At 39.8% G+C, this 18,252-nt stretch overlaps 1 protein-coding gene across 1 annotated transcript in view; it reads left to right on the top strand.

Annotated features, from left to right (window-relative positions):
• The window catches only part of metrn (meteorin, glial cell differentiation regulator), a 33,140-nt gene extending 16,973 nt beyond the window's left edge, over positions 1-16,167 (top strand). The window contains exons 3-4 of the mRNA XM_052021642.1: positions 6,897-6,956; positions 14,215-16,167. Coding sequence (XP_051877602.1) covers positions 6,897-6,956; positions 14,215-14,531 — 377 coding nt within the window. The 3' untranslated portion in view covers positions 14,532-16,167. The remainder of the gene's footprint in view (positions 1-6,896; positions 6,957-14,214) is intronic.
• Positions 16,168-18,252: the final 2,085 nt, after the last annotated feature.

Here is an 18,252-nt window from a genome sequence, read left to right as displayed (position 1 = left end):
TTTGGTGCTACTTGCATGGAATGACCAGGCCCCCGGTAGTTAGTAAATTATCTTCTACTGCCCCAACAGATGCTGTAGAAATCCTTTGTGCCTAAGCCTACCTGTGATCAGCTATGGTGTCCTGTAAGCTCCAAAGACTTGAAGTGTGGTTGGAACTGTTATTTTGATATTATTAGGAATTACAGGCATTATTCATTGCATTGTAGTTGTTGGTGCTGCACTGTATATGTTTAAAAGATAAGACATCTTTATTAGTCACATGTACATCGAAAAACACAGTGAAATGCATCTTTTGCGTAGAATGTACAGAGGGCAGCCCACAAGTGTCGCCACGTTTCCAGCGCCAACATAGCATGCCCACAACTTCCTAACTCGTACGTCTTTGGAATGTGGGAGGAAACCGAAGCACCCAGAGGAAATCCACTCAGACACAGGGAGAACGTACAAACTCCTTACAGACAGCGGCCGGAATTGAACCCGAGTCGCTGGCGCTGTAATAGCGTTGCGCTAACCGCTACACTACCGTGCCTGGCACAAAACTGTGCCTAAATACATGGCCATTTAATACTTCTGTATCAGATGTATTTTGATATCCACAGAATAACATAAATCAGAGGAACTCTACACACTGATTCTAGTGTGAAAAGTTAGATTAAGAATTTTGGTAAATTAAAAGATGAAAACATTTTCATGAGTGTACATTTAATTATTTAGAATGTTGAAAGTTCTTGTTCCTTAGAGGTTTTCACATGATACAAAAATTGATCATGTAGTTGAACGTGGGGTGGGGGGTGTGGGAGCGTTTATACTGCAGTTCATTTTGGCAGAAAATAGGCAAGATGGAATTTAATCCATGCTTGAACTGTGTTGGGTTGAATACTCTGCAGTTCTTGTCAATACATTGCAGGAGAGATTGGCTTGGACTTGAGCCTGCAGACTAGATTTAAATGTGTTCCCAGGACTGAAAAATTATGTCTATGATGGAAACACTGGAGATTATTTTGAAATGGAGGAGACGTGGGAGTTAATTGGGGTGTATAAAACTGAGAGGCTTGGATAGAGTAAATTGGAAGGACATATTTCCCTTCCCAACAGGGTCAAGACCCAAGAGGTATAGATTTAAGGTAATTGGTAGAGTGAGTAGAGATGAGGTAAAATCTCAAGGGTGGTGGGCGTCTGGAAATCGCTCTTTGAAAGGGTTGTAAAGGCAGAAACCCTCACAGCACTTAAAAGTAGTTGGATGTGAACTTGAGCCAGGACCTGCAGGACTACAGACTTAGTGTTGCAAGTGACTTAAGGCTCGTTTTATTTTATTTGGCCTGTACATTGGACCGAATCTTGTCCAGTGCCATAAAGATTCCTTGACTCTGTTCTTTAAATTCTGAGTTTAAGGCCAAAATAATTGCTGCCAATAAAATCCACTTTAACTGCTGTATTTAATGACTATAAATGCAATGCAATCTCTCTGATTTTTCTTCTTTTTAAAATTACTCGGACAATTCCTATTGCAGTAGTTCATGTGGTGTTCCAGTCTGACCAAAGGTAATTTTTGAAGTTTATCTGATGCATAACAGTTTTCAAGACTAACTATTATTCTTTACCCCAAGATTGTGTGCTGGAATTTATGAAAGCATTATATTAGAGATGCGTATCTTGACTGAAGGTTAAGTGACCCCCTGATGGTTCAATCAGCCTTGCACTGACTACTTAAGCCATCCATCAAATGGCAGGTCTAAGAAGTTGAGGTGAGGTCATAAAGCACAGCTGGAGGCAAAGCCGGAGGTGTCTGATGGGGGCTGGAGACTAAAACTGTTTACACTTCTCCAACCCTAACAAACTATTTGTGGCTATTAGGCCATGAAGGACAAAACCTGTTTAATTTCAAGCACATTTAACCATTAAAACAGCAACTAGGCAAATTCCTGAGGCTGGAATTCATTTCCCCCACACACAATATTTTCTAAATGTTGGTTGAAGGGGGTCCTCAAACTGCCTGTGCGCTACGGTAGCTTCTGAAGTAACATTATATACTGACTTGTTTCAGTTGGGCTTGTGACTGAGTAATGACCCTGTCCTCGTAGTTCAAGCTGTTTTCCTGGAAGCGGACTCTCACTCGGGGTTTATTGTTGTAGATGAACAATTCTGTAACAGCAGTACCGAGGTGGTTTTGACAGTGAAAATGCAGTAAGTTGGTACCACAATTTTTTGCTCTCCCACCAGTGTAAAACAGTTTGTCAGACTTCTAATAGCCTTTTGGGTTGGATCAACTGGATACAGACCTCCAAAGTAATTGAATCTGGGTTTTTTCCCCCTGACCACTATTTTTTCATTTGATTTTTTTTGTTGTTTAACCTGATGAGGAAACTACATCCAATACCATGGCTGCCTCTCTGATTCTAGGTCAAAGGATGGATTGTTTTGGTATCTTGAAACAAAAAGCTGGCACTTTAAATCTTTCATTTCAGTCAACTTCTTTCCTTGCCCATCTTCATTTTCTTCTGCAACACCTAATGCTGTAGCATTAACATTTACTGTGCAATTCCATCAAAAGGAAAATAGAAGCTCATAATTTGTTGTCATGGCCCCTCCAACTATGTGGCTCTTCCTTACAACCATACTGGAGAGCTGGCATGGTTCCATGGCATTGTCCCACATTTGAGTTAAAAGGTAGTTGCTGGGTCAATGCTTCAGCTCAGTACTATTATTAAATTGGAAGCCCACCTCTAACCAACGTGGTCTAGAATTACTTACATTATGAATTGGATTCTTTGGCTCATCACAGACAATTGATTCAAATTGTTCTTCATGGTTCTGTGTCCTTTCACTGGAAATTACCCACTGACTGGTGAAAGATGCATCTGACCATAATGGAGGAGAAGTAGGGGTAATGGGGGATGAGGGGAAGAGGGTCTGAAAGACTTAAGTGGTGTAATCTCTTGGAATGTTTACAAAATCCATTGCCTTTGGCTTAGAAGTTCTACCATTTAGCCTATCACTTGTATGTATTGCACAATAGAAATTGGTAAATGGTGTCCGGTGCATCTATTGGCAGGTTTGCTGATTCTTCTGAATCCTCCAGACTGATGGAGCAAAATACATGGGGATGCACAGCTATGAGCTATGACTTCTGCTAACTTTAGTCATACATGCACAGTATGTGGATGGCATGGATCAATGTGTGGCCTGCCTCAGTACAGCATAAAGATGACCAGCCTAATCTGGTGCATTGAACCACCTGCTGTGGTCCTCTCAGGTTATGTACTTGTGCCTCAATGTGCTTCTTCCTAGTCACAGTACCCTGACCTCATCTCACTCCTTTTTGCTTCTTCCCCAGCTGCCTACCTCCCAATCTATGACGTGACCCACAGACCTTTCATGGCTTTCTTCATGTCACCAGTTTAATATAGTTGATGTTGAAAACAATTTCTAGATTTTTCAGTATATGTAAACTATATCTGCACTTTGCTTTTGTTGGGCTCCAGAGTGCACATCAAACATTAGGGGTTCGATTTAAGCTGTATTTCAACAGCATATGTTTATTGTTAATTAAAATGGATTCACGTTTTGTTGAGGTACCATATCAGCCAATGGTAACAGTACTTTGTCTTGTAATAGATTGCTATAAATACATTTCCAGGTTTGTGTGTTTACACTGACTGTGATCAGTTGAAATAAAAGACTGAAAATTGAGAATTTACTGATTAACCATGAATTGGACTCATGTAACCAATAAGTACACATCAAAGGCCAACTTGGATAAACATTTTCATCACTTTCACTGATAAAACTCCATGCCAGCAATGAATATCAATGATGCAGAATTTATATTTTTATTCATTTTACTGGTAAAAATGCTGTAAGTAGCTTTCAAATTGATCACTGATCAATCCCATGTGCTTGTAGGGATGCTCTGGTCACTGGTGTGACAGGTGAATGCCCACCTTTTGTTGTTATTACCTTTTTTTGGTTACATTCTTGGTGGCTGAGCTATTTCTCTACTATATAAAGGGATATTTTAAAGGATAGAAACTGGAATGAGTGTTGTGTTAAGACTCAACTGTTAGACAGTCTGACTCGAGCGCAATTGTCAGGCTTCAGGATATTCATAAGACCGAAGGAATAGGTAGAGGAGGTCCCAAGGAGAAATGATGTCCCATACCCACTGGTTGGTGGGGTGTAAGGGGAAAGCTGACCTGTGACTCTCAGCACATTCCCAGCTGTTACACTGGGAGGTACGTGTGCCAGGTTAGACATCTGCAGGTTCAGTGGCTCTATTTATTTCAAAGGCTTCAAGACAGAGGCAGAATTCAGGTCATTTACGTTTTTCAAATGCACTGAAACATATTGTTTTATTTCTTTCTAGTTTTTAATTGATTTTTTTATCTTTTCAGTTTTCAGATATTTTTGTTGTTGACAGTTGAGTCCTGATGGCTGATTCTGCCTGGGGTCATAGTTCAACCAGCTGTCAAAGCTCCACAGGCCTGGCAAGTGCATTGGAGCTAGTATATTCAGTTATGAAGGACCTCACTATCTAGAAGATCCTGCAGCTAAGTTTGTGGGTATGGCAACAGCAAGCTTTGCTCAGAGGTGTCTTGGGCCAGATTCAGTTCCAGGGTTGTATGGTGCACCACAGGCATAACAACTCTGCCTCATAATTGTCTAAGGGCATATATGTTGAACAAGTTCAACAATAGTCCATGTGATAGTTACTTAATATCCTAGTGTCTGTAGGGTATGTGAGTGGGCTTGAACAAGCACTGCTGGGGGATTAAAAAAAACTGACAGCCAGCATAGTCAAACCTTCCAGCATTGCCAGCTGTCAAGCATTTGGGCATTTTGAATGCTCCTGACATTATGAGCAGTCAAACTATTTCAAAAATCAATATTTTAAAAATAATTAATATAGTAATTTGGTTATAATAGAATTGTTTTCTATAATATTTAATTATTAAAAAGGTAAGTTAGCCTTGTCCCTTGCAGCCATTTGAATGAATGAGTCTCATCTGACATGCGTTCAGCAGCAACCAGATTCCTAATTTATTGCATCTTAGAAGTGCTGATCATTTATTTTCAGAATTCTAGCTTTCTTATAATGGATACATTTATTTTTGCTCAGTACCCTGAAAGAAAAGTAGCATTTACTTCAAGTGTTTTTACCAATATGAGCATGAAGAGTTTTAGAACTATTAACATATGTGTATCCCCTTCCCACTACAATATAGTCCTTTTTTCCCGTCAACAAGCATTTTTATAAAATTGTGTCCCAATGACTTCTGCATTCCTTCTAATTTTGCATATTAATACAGTTAACCTGGATACAAATTTACTTACCAGAATCTCTCACTAATTAAAAACATTGGGTTATGGTGAATACAATTGCAACCACACTGGATTCAGGTTTTAATTTATGAAATCAAAGCTGATCAATTATGGTTAATTTTAGAGGTGACTTCAGTACCTGATGTTCATCTGGTCCATTCTGAGGGTGGATGTAGTAGTCAGCACTGCCTGTAAGGACACTGCCTTGTTGCCAATGGGCAACATTGTTCCACTGTGCACATGTTTGCAGATAATGGGTTTTTATACCAACAAACTGAATAACGGTGTCCTGAGATGCAGTGGTATATGGTCTGTGTTTACTAGAACTAGATATTACCCTGCAGCTATTGGCTGATGTGGCCATTCCACCCAATATTTTGCCTGGCTCCAACTTGCTACAATTGTGTTCCTGAGGGGTATTATTCTTAAAGCTAAACAGCCTCCCACTTCCCCAAAAACATATAGAGTTTACATACTGAGTTATGACAAAAATATTCCAATGTGACCCAGTTTTGACATTTCCAGCTATTTGAGGCTTATGTGGCTTGCTCTTTATGGTGACTTTGAACATTCTGGGCCAAGTGTTCCTCAGTAAGGTAGAATGATTGTCCCAATGGGACTGCCTTCACCAGTGGGTTTGCAACATTGTATCATTGTGTAATTGAACAGGGTTTAAACTATTTTTGCATCAAACATTATACAGAAACTCTTGTCACTGAAGTACTTCAAGCTGTGGTTTACTGGTCTGGGAATAAGGGAAGCTTTATTGAACAGAAATACCACTTGGGCTAAGCATGCATGTTGAAATTAGGGTGGTTGTGAATAGACTTTATTGTACTGTGATGTTTTGTTCATCAAAGATGATTAAATAAAACCCACCAGTTGACAAGTAGATTGCATGTTTTCAGTAAAGTGCTTTCCAAAAACTTGACAAATTAAAGCTTTGGCTACTGAAGCTTCACAAAACTTAATGTCTTTTCAGATAATTTTAACTCTTTTATCTCTGGGTGCAAAATGGGTGATAGGCAGTTGGCAGTCCATCTAACACTTTTTTTTATTTCTGCTGAAGTCAATGGAAAGGAAATTGGATGGTGCAAATCCGGGTGTCTTCAGGTTGTCATCTCATTATTAGAGGAGGGTAAAACTTGGACACTAGTCACTAACTCGTGGTGTGCGTGTGCGTGCGCGTGTGTGTGCGCGCGCGCGCGCGCGTGTGTGTGTGTGTGTGTGCGCAAGCATCAAATAATCATTGGCTGTTGTCCCACCACTGACAATTTTACATCCGCAAAGGCTACACAAGTTTAGCATTTGGAAGAGGTGCCATGGAACCATATCCCAGCAGGTCAGCACCTTCAATGGAAAAAAAACAGTGATGGCAAATAGTTTTACACAGGACAACTAGAAGGATAAAAAGGAAATCTGTCATTTCTTATTTATAGTTTTGCATCATTGCTGGTGTAATTGACATATGTGACAATTTTTCTGGAAGTCGATTGGTGTTCAGTGTATTTCAATTGCCAAAGCTGTATGACAAATACCATCAAAAGACTAACAGAGCTACTTTGTTTTGGTTGTAGGAGCATGTAGACCATGCAATGACACAGAGGTTCTTATGGCTGTCTGCACAAGTGATTTTGGTAAGTGACTTATTTTCGCCATTGTTTTGCTTCCTTCCCAATTATTGCCACTCTCCTATTTCTTTCTATCTTCATACCTAACTGGCTAGGCTGTATACTCTTCTGTGGAGCTGGGTGTTCAGGATGGGGTAGTCTACAATTTGGCAAAGACAATTAGTGGATGTGTTATTTCCATGAATGTTCTCTGCTCCATCAGGAACTACCAGAATTTGGTTTCCTATTCTGTTTATGGAGCATAATGTATTTGTCTTTTTACTGTTGAAGTGGAAATCCCAATGAATAATACTGGGATGAATGTGGATGACTTTTAATATTATGATATTAATTTATTTGAGATTTTAAAAATTAACCCCAAAATTTTATAGCTTCTGGAAAAAAATCACCATATTTGGACTAAACTGTAAATATACCTCACAAAAATGACTGCAATTGAAGTTAAATCCCTGTACAGAGGCCAGAGTGAATACCAGACTGACACTTCTGGGGAATATGGAGAGAGTGCTGCACTGTTAGTATCTCCTTTCAAATAATTTAAACCAAAGCTCCATTGGCTCTCTCAACATGAAGTGAAACAGCCCTTGAAGCTACTCAAACAGTTAAGGAGTTGTACTGATGTTTATTCCTTGACAAATCCTACCAAAGTGAATGATCTGGTCATTTATCTTGCCGCTGTTTGTAGGCTTTGCTGTGTTGTCTATAGTGATGGCACTGCAAAAAGTATTAATGAAGTACTTTGGGTCATTCAGTCATACATGGAAACATGCTTCTCAGCCTTCTGAGTCCATGCCACCATCAAGCACCCATTGATACTCGTTCCATTTATTTTCCCCACATTCACCTCAACTCTCCCAAGATTTTATCACACCTACATGTTGGGGACAATTTAGTGGCTAAATAACCCAACAATCTTGTGGGCCAATCTTATCAGGATTGCTGTAGGAGTGTACAAGGCATCCATTATTTTTTTTAAGATTTCTTAAAGTATTTTGCTTTTGCTAATGAATATTCTCACCATCCATTCACTCACTGCTTGTTCAACAATTGTCACCATGGTCAACATTTTTCTTCCAATGTCCCTGACTGTTCACCCTGAACCCCTTCCCCATCTCGCAATATATTGGTTGCTCCATCCCTTTTTTTCCCCTTCAGACCCACCCAATCTGCTTCCTAGCTGATACCTTACACCAACTCTACTTTCTGCAATAGAGGAACTTGTGAGGAAAAAATCCCTATTCTGGATCTTGGTTGTACTAGGCCTATTTGGGATTCCTGAGTGTCAGGAGGGCCTCATGTATGAAAGAATGTTACTCCCCACTGCAAAATTAGAGCTGGCTTCCCATAGAAGTTAGCTTTAACAAGCTACAGTATTTCAGAAAACCTGCAATCTTTAGCTAATGAATTTTTAGATCATTAAATGAAACCTTCACCTCTGAATTTAACAAGTTTCTTTAGAAATGGTCTTGGCTACAAGTTTAGCTCTAGCATGTTGCCAGAAAATGATACAGCACAGGAGGTCATTCACCCCATCATATCAGTTGAGAAAGACCTGATTTGAATGAAAGGCCATTGAGCTGATATGTAAACTGCTTCCCTCTACAGATGCTGCCTAACCTACTGAGTATTTCCAGCATTTTTTGTTTTTCATTCAGATTCCCAGCATCTGCAGTTTTTTGCTCTTCCATAAAGACCAATTCAGCACATAGTCTGTGCTGAGACAGTGCATTGAGTACTCCAGCCTCACTACCTATAGACTGGGAAGTTCCTGGTTGTTCATTAAAATGCCAAAAGATTAAATTTGATTCACTAAAGTTTAGAAAGTGGAACTTTCTTTCAAATGGAGTGGTTGAAGAAGATAGCACAAATACTTTTAAGAGGAAGCTGGTGAAGTAAATCAGTGAGAAAAAGATAAAGATTTGCTGAATGGTCTAGATGAAGCAAGGTAGAAGGTTTTTGTGGATCACAGTGGAGAGACGAGACTGCAGATGCTGGAATCTGGAGCAACAATCTGTGGCAGGTCAAGCAGCATCTTTGGAAGGAAAGGAATTGTCATCAATTCGGGTCAAAACCATGCATCAGGACTTAGAGGGGAGATGGCCAGTATAAAGACCCCTCCTTAGTCCATCAATCACCTCAGACTCCCGTCTCACCACTCCCCCTCTCCTCTTTATACTGGCCATCTCCCCTCTCCACCCTCAGTCTTGATGCAGGGTTTCAACCTGAATCATCGACAATTCCTTTCCCCCAACAGATGCCACTCAACCTGCTGAGTTCTTCCAGCAGATTTTTTTGTGGATCTCAGTATTGGCCTAGATCTGGGGCAAATAACCTGTGGTGTTGCTGATTCAGTTTAAATCACATTGTGCTATAATGGTACCAGAATGAAGCCCATGATTGTTTAGTTGTTCCTAAATTTCTGCTTGACAGCTTTTTTAACCTGTAGCTTTGGAAATAGTCCTGATTATTATGGGTAATAATGTGAAGCTGCCCACAGACCACTATCTGGAAACTAGATTTGATGTGACTTTATGAAGCCAACAGTAGTGGAATAGTTTGTCAGCACTCATGAAGTATCCTAGATATATTTGGATGAGGTCCAGAGGACTTTCAATCCACTGGCGTAGAAGATGCCTTTAAGAGGGATGCAGAGAGGAAAAAGTGGGAGAAATTCCTATGAGGTATCATCTTTTGAACTATAAACCTTGAAGTATTGCAGTTTAAAAGTATTGTTGTCTCAGTCATCGCCGAGTGCTCCATTGTATAAATTGCATACTATTTCACATTATTTTGAGAAACCAAAGGCTTGATGTTAAATGCCCCAATAAGTACCTCAGGGAGGAATTTCAAATGCCATTAACCCATGTTTAACAGCCGTTAACCTACTGTGTATAATTTAGAAACCTAAAGTTTTATATTGATTCATTTGGGTCTGCCTTTGATCCCCATTTGTTCATTTCAGAATATACTGGACCATTTTTGGCTCCTCTTGTATTTGAAATCTCCTTTCATACCACATCCTGGTGCTGACAGCAAAGTGTATTAAGTTAAACAATGCTTGCTTGTAAGCAGGCCTTTGTTTTAATTGGCACAGCTTCTCTGCTTATCTTTACTGTGGAAATCCACCTACAGGATGAGTTGGCCGGAAGGGCACCTCATGAACTTGTGCCAACCTAATGCCATTTTGTGCTACAAGACTGCTGTGGGTATTTAACAGCCTAGAGTTCTTTTTGTAACACTTGCAGTCAAAATCTTGTAGATTAGTTTAATTACATCAAAGGGATTATTTCTGCAAAGGGCATCCTGGGGTAGGATTGCAATGTTAACAATTCACCAAGGAAGCACAATTCCAATTGTTAAGTAGGGATTGTTGCCTGGTGCAGATTTGTAAACAAGAGTGTAAAACGTCATCATGAAGCCCAATTGCATAATTACACCACTAATCTAGTTTACTATTACAAGTTATAAATTCAATCTAAGCCATAACAATAAACACATTGTAAAATGTTAAGCATTTAGAGATGCCGGTGCCAGGTTTTGCTGATTCAGTCAGTAGAGCCCACTGAGTCGGAGGTTGTAACTTCAAATCCTGGGTCACAGCTTGGGCACAAAATCTAGGCTGATAATCAGTGCAGAAGGGGTGATGCACTCTTCTAAGTGCCAGCTCTTGGGTGAGATGCTAAATTGAGATCCAGCCTGTTTCCCTGGGGGAAGATAAACGATCCTGTTGTGGTTGCGCAGGGATATGGTAGTGGTAAAATTAAGGGAATTAATGATGGGTCTGGGGGTAGGTGTAAATTGCTATAGTAGGGAGACTGAAACCTCGCAGAAGAGATGGCACACAAAGCTTCTGTGGTTGAGGAAGGTGGGTAGGCTCTTGGTATGGCAACCACTTGCTAGCCATGCACCGCATGGATTCCCACCCCAAACACTGGTCAAAATTGCTCCACTGCCGGTGGCTGAGTTGCACACAACCCCATTACTAATAGCTATTGTCTGAGGACATGGGATTGTAGTTAAAATCAAAGTTGCCAAACACAGCTGAACTACCTGTGTTACTAAAGTCTGAAAATAACTAAAGAACATTCACACAGCATTGCAACATTATCAAAAATTAACTGCTGGTTAGGGGTAGGTTAATGACAACTTGCATACAAACTGGGAACTAGTGTAAAAAGATTAGTGGCCTAAACATCCAGCGTGAAGTGTAATCAGCAAACTCAAGCTTCTGCTGCTCTGCTTTAAGCACTCATGGTCTGTTGAAAGTAAATGGCCAGTGAGCAATTTATGCTTGCATGGTTGGCTAATATCATGATTTGTAGGCCTTAAATGTACGTCAGGTCAAAAGGGATATGGCTGCTACCCCGCCCACACCACCCACTCCAATGAGCTTTTGTTCTGAAGTAGCTCTCAGTGCATGTGCTAGTTTTTTTCTGGAGTAATGAGTCTGTTTGAGACTTCAAAGAAAAAAATCAAAATCATATTACATCATTTTGACAGTAATTTAAATTGGTTTTTGAAAAGCAGACTCAAAAATAGGAACCAAATCTTTACAGAATCACGTATTTAAAAAGAAACTGACCTGTCTCCTCAGTTTCTCTGAGTTGCTGCTTTGAGCAATTTGAAAAAACAATGAAGAGGCTTGTTGCCATGGTTTCTCCACACTAGCTTAAGCCTTAACACTGTGGAGTTTGTGATTTGAAACCATAATTAATCCAGTAGGTAACATGTAAGGGCAAAGAGGCTACATCCATTGCAATTTAGTCATAATGTGTATTAAATGGAAAATGCTACTGTGGGATTTAGTGTGATAACACTTGGATAGTTTAATCAGGTTTCCTGATCTTTTGCCAGTTTTAAGTTTGATCACCATGGCAATAGAGCAGTGAACAATTTAAACCTTATCAAAGTGTGCAAATCATCCATTATTAATCTCGAAGGCACCGCAGATCAAAATCTTGTATTAACATATTGAAGGTACCACATTTTAAGTTAATTGATGGATGATGATGCCTGCTAGCTGGCAGTCATTTAACTTCTCCCTGATTCTTAAATTTAAGCAATTTAAAAATTGTAATTACATAAGTGTATGTTTATAGATTTGTTGAAAGATTTGTGGATCCATAATATCAATGACTTGATGAAAAGCCAATGCTAGGTCTAACATTTGATCATTGCACAAGAATGTTTCATACACTATTTCCTACAAGCATTTGTTCCCATTATAATTAAGGTTGCAGGACAGAACTGCAGGGAATCTCAGTTTCACTTAAAATCCCCAGAGAAAGAATGGTTTCATATAAGCCAGTTGTAGTAAAGTTTATTGTGCAATGAACAGTGACTTGTTTAGCTTTCATAGCAGGCATGCACACAGCACAGTTCCATTTTATCTAGAATAAATATCCTGTTTAAATATGTTGGCACTGCAGTGGGATTCCCATTAGAGCTCTGTGATCTAGTGTAAAGCCAACTAAAGTTTGCTCAGTTATGGAGGACTGAGCTCACAGCATAATTACCATTTCACGCCACACAGACACAAACCCTGAAGACGCTCTTTATCAGAGTTCACTACCGTTTCCGGCCAATTCTCATTGTTTGTATTTAATGGCACCTTCTCAAAGGCAGCTTACATTAAAATTGACATTTAATTGCCTGAATCATTTGGACGCTAATTTTATAACTGTTGGAAAGGACTTGCTTGTTGCCCTTTTTCTCAAACGGTTGAGCTTGGTTGCAAAATTTTTAATTGTTATGCTTGCATTTAAAGCATTTGCCTTTCAATAAATTAGATGTAATTATGTCAAGGTAAGCCTGATTACAGAAATTGTAGTCTGATTATGAAATGTATACTCTTAAATATCTCCCCACCAATTACCAGTTTTCTTCTCTTTCTGTGTGTCCTGGATAGCTTGTGTAAGGGGTCATTCTTTATGTGTAAGACGGTGAATATCGGCAGGCAACTTCATTATAGGTGATGGGAACTTCCACACAAGTATATCCAGTAGTGAATGCTGCTGAGCAGAAACCCTGGGTAACCTCTCCAACCTCCTCACTGAGATGAATTATCTCCAACCAGGCCTCTGCTTCTTTTAGCTTAGGCAGGAATTAATGTATTGGTCATTAGTGTACACAGCAGTGCATTTTCTGACTGAGCCATGGGAAATCAGGATATTTTACTGTTATTAACAGTGTAAATGCAATATGTTCCTGTTGTTCAGTTGCCCCAACAACTCAGTTCATTAAAAGCTGAGGCTTTGAGCCCCTTACGTTTGAAGTCCCAATGTTCATTCAGTCTAGGGTTGGATGATTTTGTCTTGACTAGTGATTTGGACATTGCAAGAGATGTCAGGGTTTTGGGAAAAGTGAAGATTCTGCAGTTTAATGTTTGCTGGAAGTTTGCTAAAGGATGGAGTTCCTCTGCTGCCTTGCATCCTTCTCCTCTACCCCACCCCATCTCAGTATGCTGAACTCTGGTTTCAGTAACAGCCGAGGATTAAACACCAGAGAGGCTAATACCCAAGGGTTCACTGGCATAAATGCCTGAGGCTTCTAGAGTCCCATCTCCTGCTGAGCATACCAGATCAGAGCTTCACTCCTTGTACTTCAGCAAAGAGGCATCTTCAATGGATGGTGGCAATTAGTTTTAAATGTAGCAGAAGATTGTGGGCCAAATGGCCTCTTTCTGTGCTGTAACAAACTCCACAACTCTAAGATGTACCTTGCTTCAAAGCATGTGACAATATTGCATTGTAGAGATGTTTACCAATTGTGTTCAAAGCCACAAGGAATAAGTTATGTGGATTATATTTTGTTCTATCATATTTTACTGATTAGACACACTTTGGATATCAAGACACTATTATAGAATGTACATACGATTTTTGTCAAATGTTCTTATTGTCTGAAGTTAATGATTTTAAAAAGGAAAGTTGATGGATCCCAAAACACTTAGAAACCTGATACTTTTTATTTCAGGTGGGAAAATGGTGACGTTTGACGAACACAACTGTGTAGAACTTGATCGTGCAATTGTGTAAAATGATGACTAACTGTTAGCAGTTCATACACCCCCCCGTATTTTTCTTTCATTCTCTTTATTCAGGAGAGAGATAAAGTAGATTAAGTCATTTTTACTCATTCTCAATTAGTTTGATTTTCTCCACTGAATCTCACTCCAAATGAATGTGTTGGACTTTGTCTTCTGTCTTAGATATTTGTCTGCACTGTTTGCAAAATGCTAAGATGTTTTTCTTTATTTTTCTAGTGGTACGCGGTCACATTCGAAGTGTGATTCATGACAGAGAGCGCCAGGAATCTGTTGTAAACGTGGGCACCACCAAAATTTACAGACAGAAGTACATGCTCTTCCACCCAGTAGGGAAATATGGAAAATCATTTGGGGAAGTGAGGACATTCTTGAAGTGTGGTGTGAAGCAAGGAGTTGGGAGCTTCATTTTCACAGGCCATGTCCACTTTGGAGAGGCGTGGCTTGGGTGTGCACCTCGCTACAAAGATTTTAAGAGGATTTATGAAGCAGCCAAAGAAACACATGAGAATCAATGTGAGATTGAATCAGACTGAAACTGCTTTGCAGTTATTGGCAGAAAAGGAGGGTAAAACATATGTCACTGCAGTGATACGGTACGTGAGAAATCATGTTGTGAAGGAATCCCTGAAAAGATTTTGGAGGATTGATTCATTGTCCAGTGAGAACGTCTGTGACTGTACTGCTAACCTCATTGTGCAAAGCAACTGTGGGATTGATTTATTGTCTGATGCAACAATTGTTATTACACAGCAAGTTTGTGTGTGAAGGACATTTGGAAAGGAAGGGGAGTGATTTATTGCCCCTTGTGAACAATTAAGAACATGCACTCAGTTTCACTTTGTGAAGGGCCTTTTTGGTTGAATAATAAATATGTAAAATAGTTTCATATCAGAACACCACCTTCTTGCAGGGCAATGGTGTCTACCACAATAAAATTAGTTTCAAAGTCAAATGGTACAACTGATTCAGCATCTAAGTAGAACATTCCAAATATAATGTATGATGTACAGATCACATGGCTCTATGTCGGTGCTTATGAAGATCTTTAACCAAAACTAAACGGCCTTCAACAGAGGTTGTTGACCAATAGGATCGATGACTGATGTTTTATCATATGATAAGTCCAAGTGAACATTCTGGGTTATTCAGATGAGGTGAAATTGAAGACCAGGTCAAAGTTTCCTCCTTTAATAAGAGAATGTTTACTTTGTATATTTTTGTTATTTATGATTTGATTTGATGCAACTTTAGAAGGAGACCACAGTAATAATTGGAGTGTTGGTTATTGCTGGCACATACAGTCCAAATACTGAACATTTAAGCCTTGGTAACAGAAATCTGTAGCATTTCTGTTTGCTAGTTTCCATGCTCTTGTTGAAGCTAGACTCTTATGCATAAGTTCCCTTATCACCCTGTGATCTCTGCTCTCAAACCATAGGCTCTCCATTCAGCCTATTTAAGGACTTCGATTTGGTTGTCTTCTTTATAATCCTTACACCGTTCTATGTCTTTGCTTTTCCTTTGAATTAAATAGTAATCCACCACTTCCAGTAAAGATGCTCTTAGCAAGCAAGATACTAGGGCATTTATTATGAAAACCTGAACATGTTAGAGAATGGAGAAATGCACTTCCTTGCTGTGGAAGCCTAGCTCTATTTTGGTATTTGGAAAAATGTGAAGAAAGTTACATATTATGTAAATATCTGGAGCTTTAAAGTGGGCTGCCACTAAACACAAGACCCACTGGTAATGTTAATGCACAAAGCTACAACTTTTAAAATCATATTCGAAAGGGGCAACATTTGAGGATTGGTCAAAACCCTGTTATGGAATAAACAAAGTGAATAAAATGGGCCAAAATCTTTACTCTGCTTCTATTTCTTTGTCTTTTCATTGGCTTGCTGTAGAGCGATGGTATTAGCAATTCTGCTCATATAAGATATTTAGTACAGTGCCATTTTATCAGTGGCCTTGGTTATGTTTGTGTATCTACAGCTAGTTTGAGTGTATATAGTGTAAATATTTGTTTAAAAAAGAATCCTAAATTCAATGGATGGAAAAATTGAGAACTTCTGAGTCTATGTATAAATATGGGCTGTAGTTTCATTTTTTTTTTAAAGAAGGCCTTTTTACTTTTCAAAAGTTTATTAAAATCTAAAGTTGATTTGCATTCCTGTCCTTGGAATTATTTATTTAACACTATGATGGGCTGTGTGGCTGTTTTCCCCATGGTATGATTCTAGAGCACAGCATAAAAGATCATGGAAGGTCAAGTCGGAAGACATTTTCATATAAAGTAAGGGGGCAAAAATGGACAGCATGCAAACAAGTGTGATGTTCCTTTGAGTATATGGAAGACATCAGTCAAGAACTATTTGGGAATTATGTATTCAAGGGAAATGGGGATTTAGCTTTAAAATGCAAAAATGAAGTAATAGAAAATCAGTTATCATATTGAATGGTGGAGCAGGGCTGAGGCCTTGCACAGAATTTGGTGCAGAAGAAACGGGGAATTTCAGTTTAATAAGGATATCAAAGAGTACCTGATGACTGCCTCGGCTTCTGGAGGAGTACTCAGTGTGATCTGAGTTTTCAATGCAGCCTCAAAAGTTCAGTTTATCAGACTGTTCAAAGGGGGTTCACAGCAGTGCAGCCATCCAGCAGGTTACTATAACTGCTCAGGTGCAGTCCTGGAGGAATATCTGTGGGGCTGTGGAACACAAGCTGCAGCCGTCTTGGATGAAGCATACATACTCCCACTCTGGAATTTCTACTTGGTGCTCTTACTGTTGTCAAAGTTGTCCTGCAAGTCCACTTGCATTGATAGTTAGCAGCCTTCCACTGACCATGCTGGGGTAGCATTACATAGATGCATGAGATAGGAATGGCAGGTGGCAAACCAGCACTGAAGGATTGCCCAAGGATGATTCAGTAGTTGGTCTGGTGTTTGGCATGACCTAATTCACAACTTTGGTTTGAAATGTGACTTTCAGTGTTTGTTTTGATTTTTGGCATTGTGGTTAAACAGTGGTCAGCAGAGGGAAAGTAACATGGGAATGAATTTTTGCAGGATGGGGAAAAGGGTTAATTGTTGAGTTAGTGCACAGGCCAGCCAGGCAAGCTTGTCTAAATCATCCCTCGCTCCTCTTGCTCTTTTGCAGCTACTTGGTGTGTAGGTGGTGGCAAGAGATAAGCCTCCATGATCGTGAATAACAAAAAAAAACTTCAGATGCTGGAGATAAAAACAGAAAATACTGGAAACATTCAGCTAGTCAGGCAATATCTGTGGAAAGAGAAACCATTAACGTTTCAGAACAAAGATGCTTTATCAGAAAACTTGAAAGTGAGGAAACACTGTTTTGAAGTTGCAGAGAGGATGATGAAGAGATGGATAGAACAAAGGGAATATCACTGATATGTGACCCCAGGGTTATCAAGGTGATTCTGCTGTTTATGGAGCCAACTGATTGATGGATTAATGAGGGAAGTTAAAGAGAGCAAACATGATTCTGATGTGCGTACAGCAGACTATCTTGTATCTTCAGAGTTGCTTCACCATGCCTGGCAGAGCTCCCCCAGAGCAGTCCATAAATCCATAGACCATAAGATATAGGAACAGAATTAGGCCATTCAGCCCATCGAGTCTGCTCTGCCACTCAATCATAGCTGAATTTTTTTTTCAACCCTTTTCTCCTGCCTGCTCCCCTCAACACTTGTACCAATCAAGAACCTATCAATCTCTGCCTTAAATATACCCAATGGCTTTGCCTCCACAGCTGTCTGTGGCAATGAATTCCACAGATTCACCACCCACTGTCTGAAGAAATTCTTCCTTGTCTCAGTTTTAAATGGATGTCCCTTTATTCTGAGGCAGTGCCCTCGGATCCTTGACTCCTCTACCAATGGAAACATCCTCTCCATGTCCACTCTATCCAGACCTTTCAGTAATCGGTAGGTTTCAATGAGATCCCCCCCCCCCCCCATCCTTCTGAACTCCATTGAGTACAGGCCCAGAGCTATCAAACATAGCCTTTCAGTCCAGGACTAGAGGCAACAGATGGCTGAGAGATAAAACTGAGGATCCTGTTGGTTGGAGCTTATTGGAAGGGCAGCAGAATCTGTGATTGCAGACACTGTTGACACTGCAGCCAGTGCAGTAGCAGTGAATAGAGCATAGCGTCGGGAGACATATAGTAAAACCTGTCCTGGAGAAACAAAGTGACCCTCAGCACTGTTTTAATGGTAGGAGGGACC

Source organism: Pristis pectinata, chromosome 8, assembly GCF_009764475.1.
Source record: "Pristis pectinata isolate sPriPec2 chromosome 8, sPriPec2.1.pri, whole genome shotgun sequence".
NCBI lineage: Eukaryota > Metazoa > Chordata > Chondrichthyes > Rhinopristiformes > Pristidae > Pristis > Pristis pectinata.
This window is presented reverse-complemented; position numbering and strand designations above follow the sequence as displayed.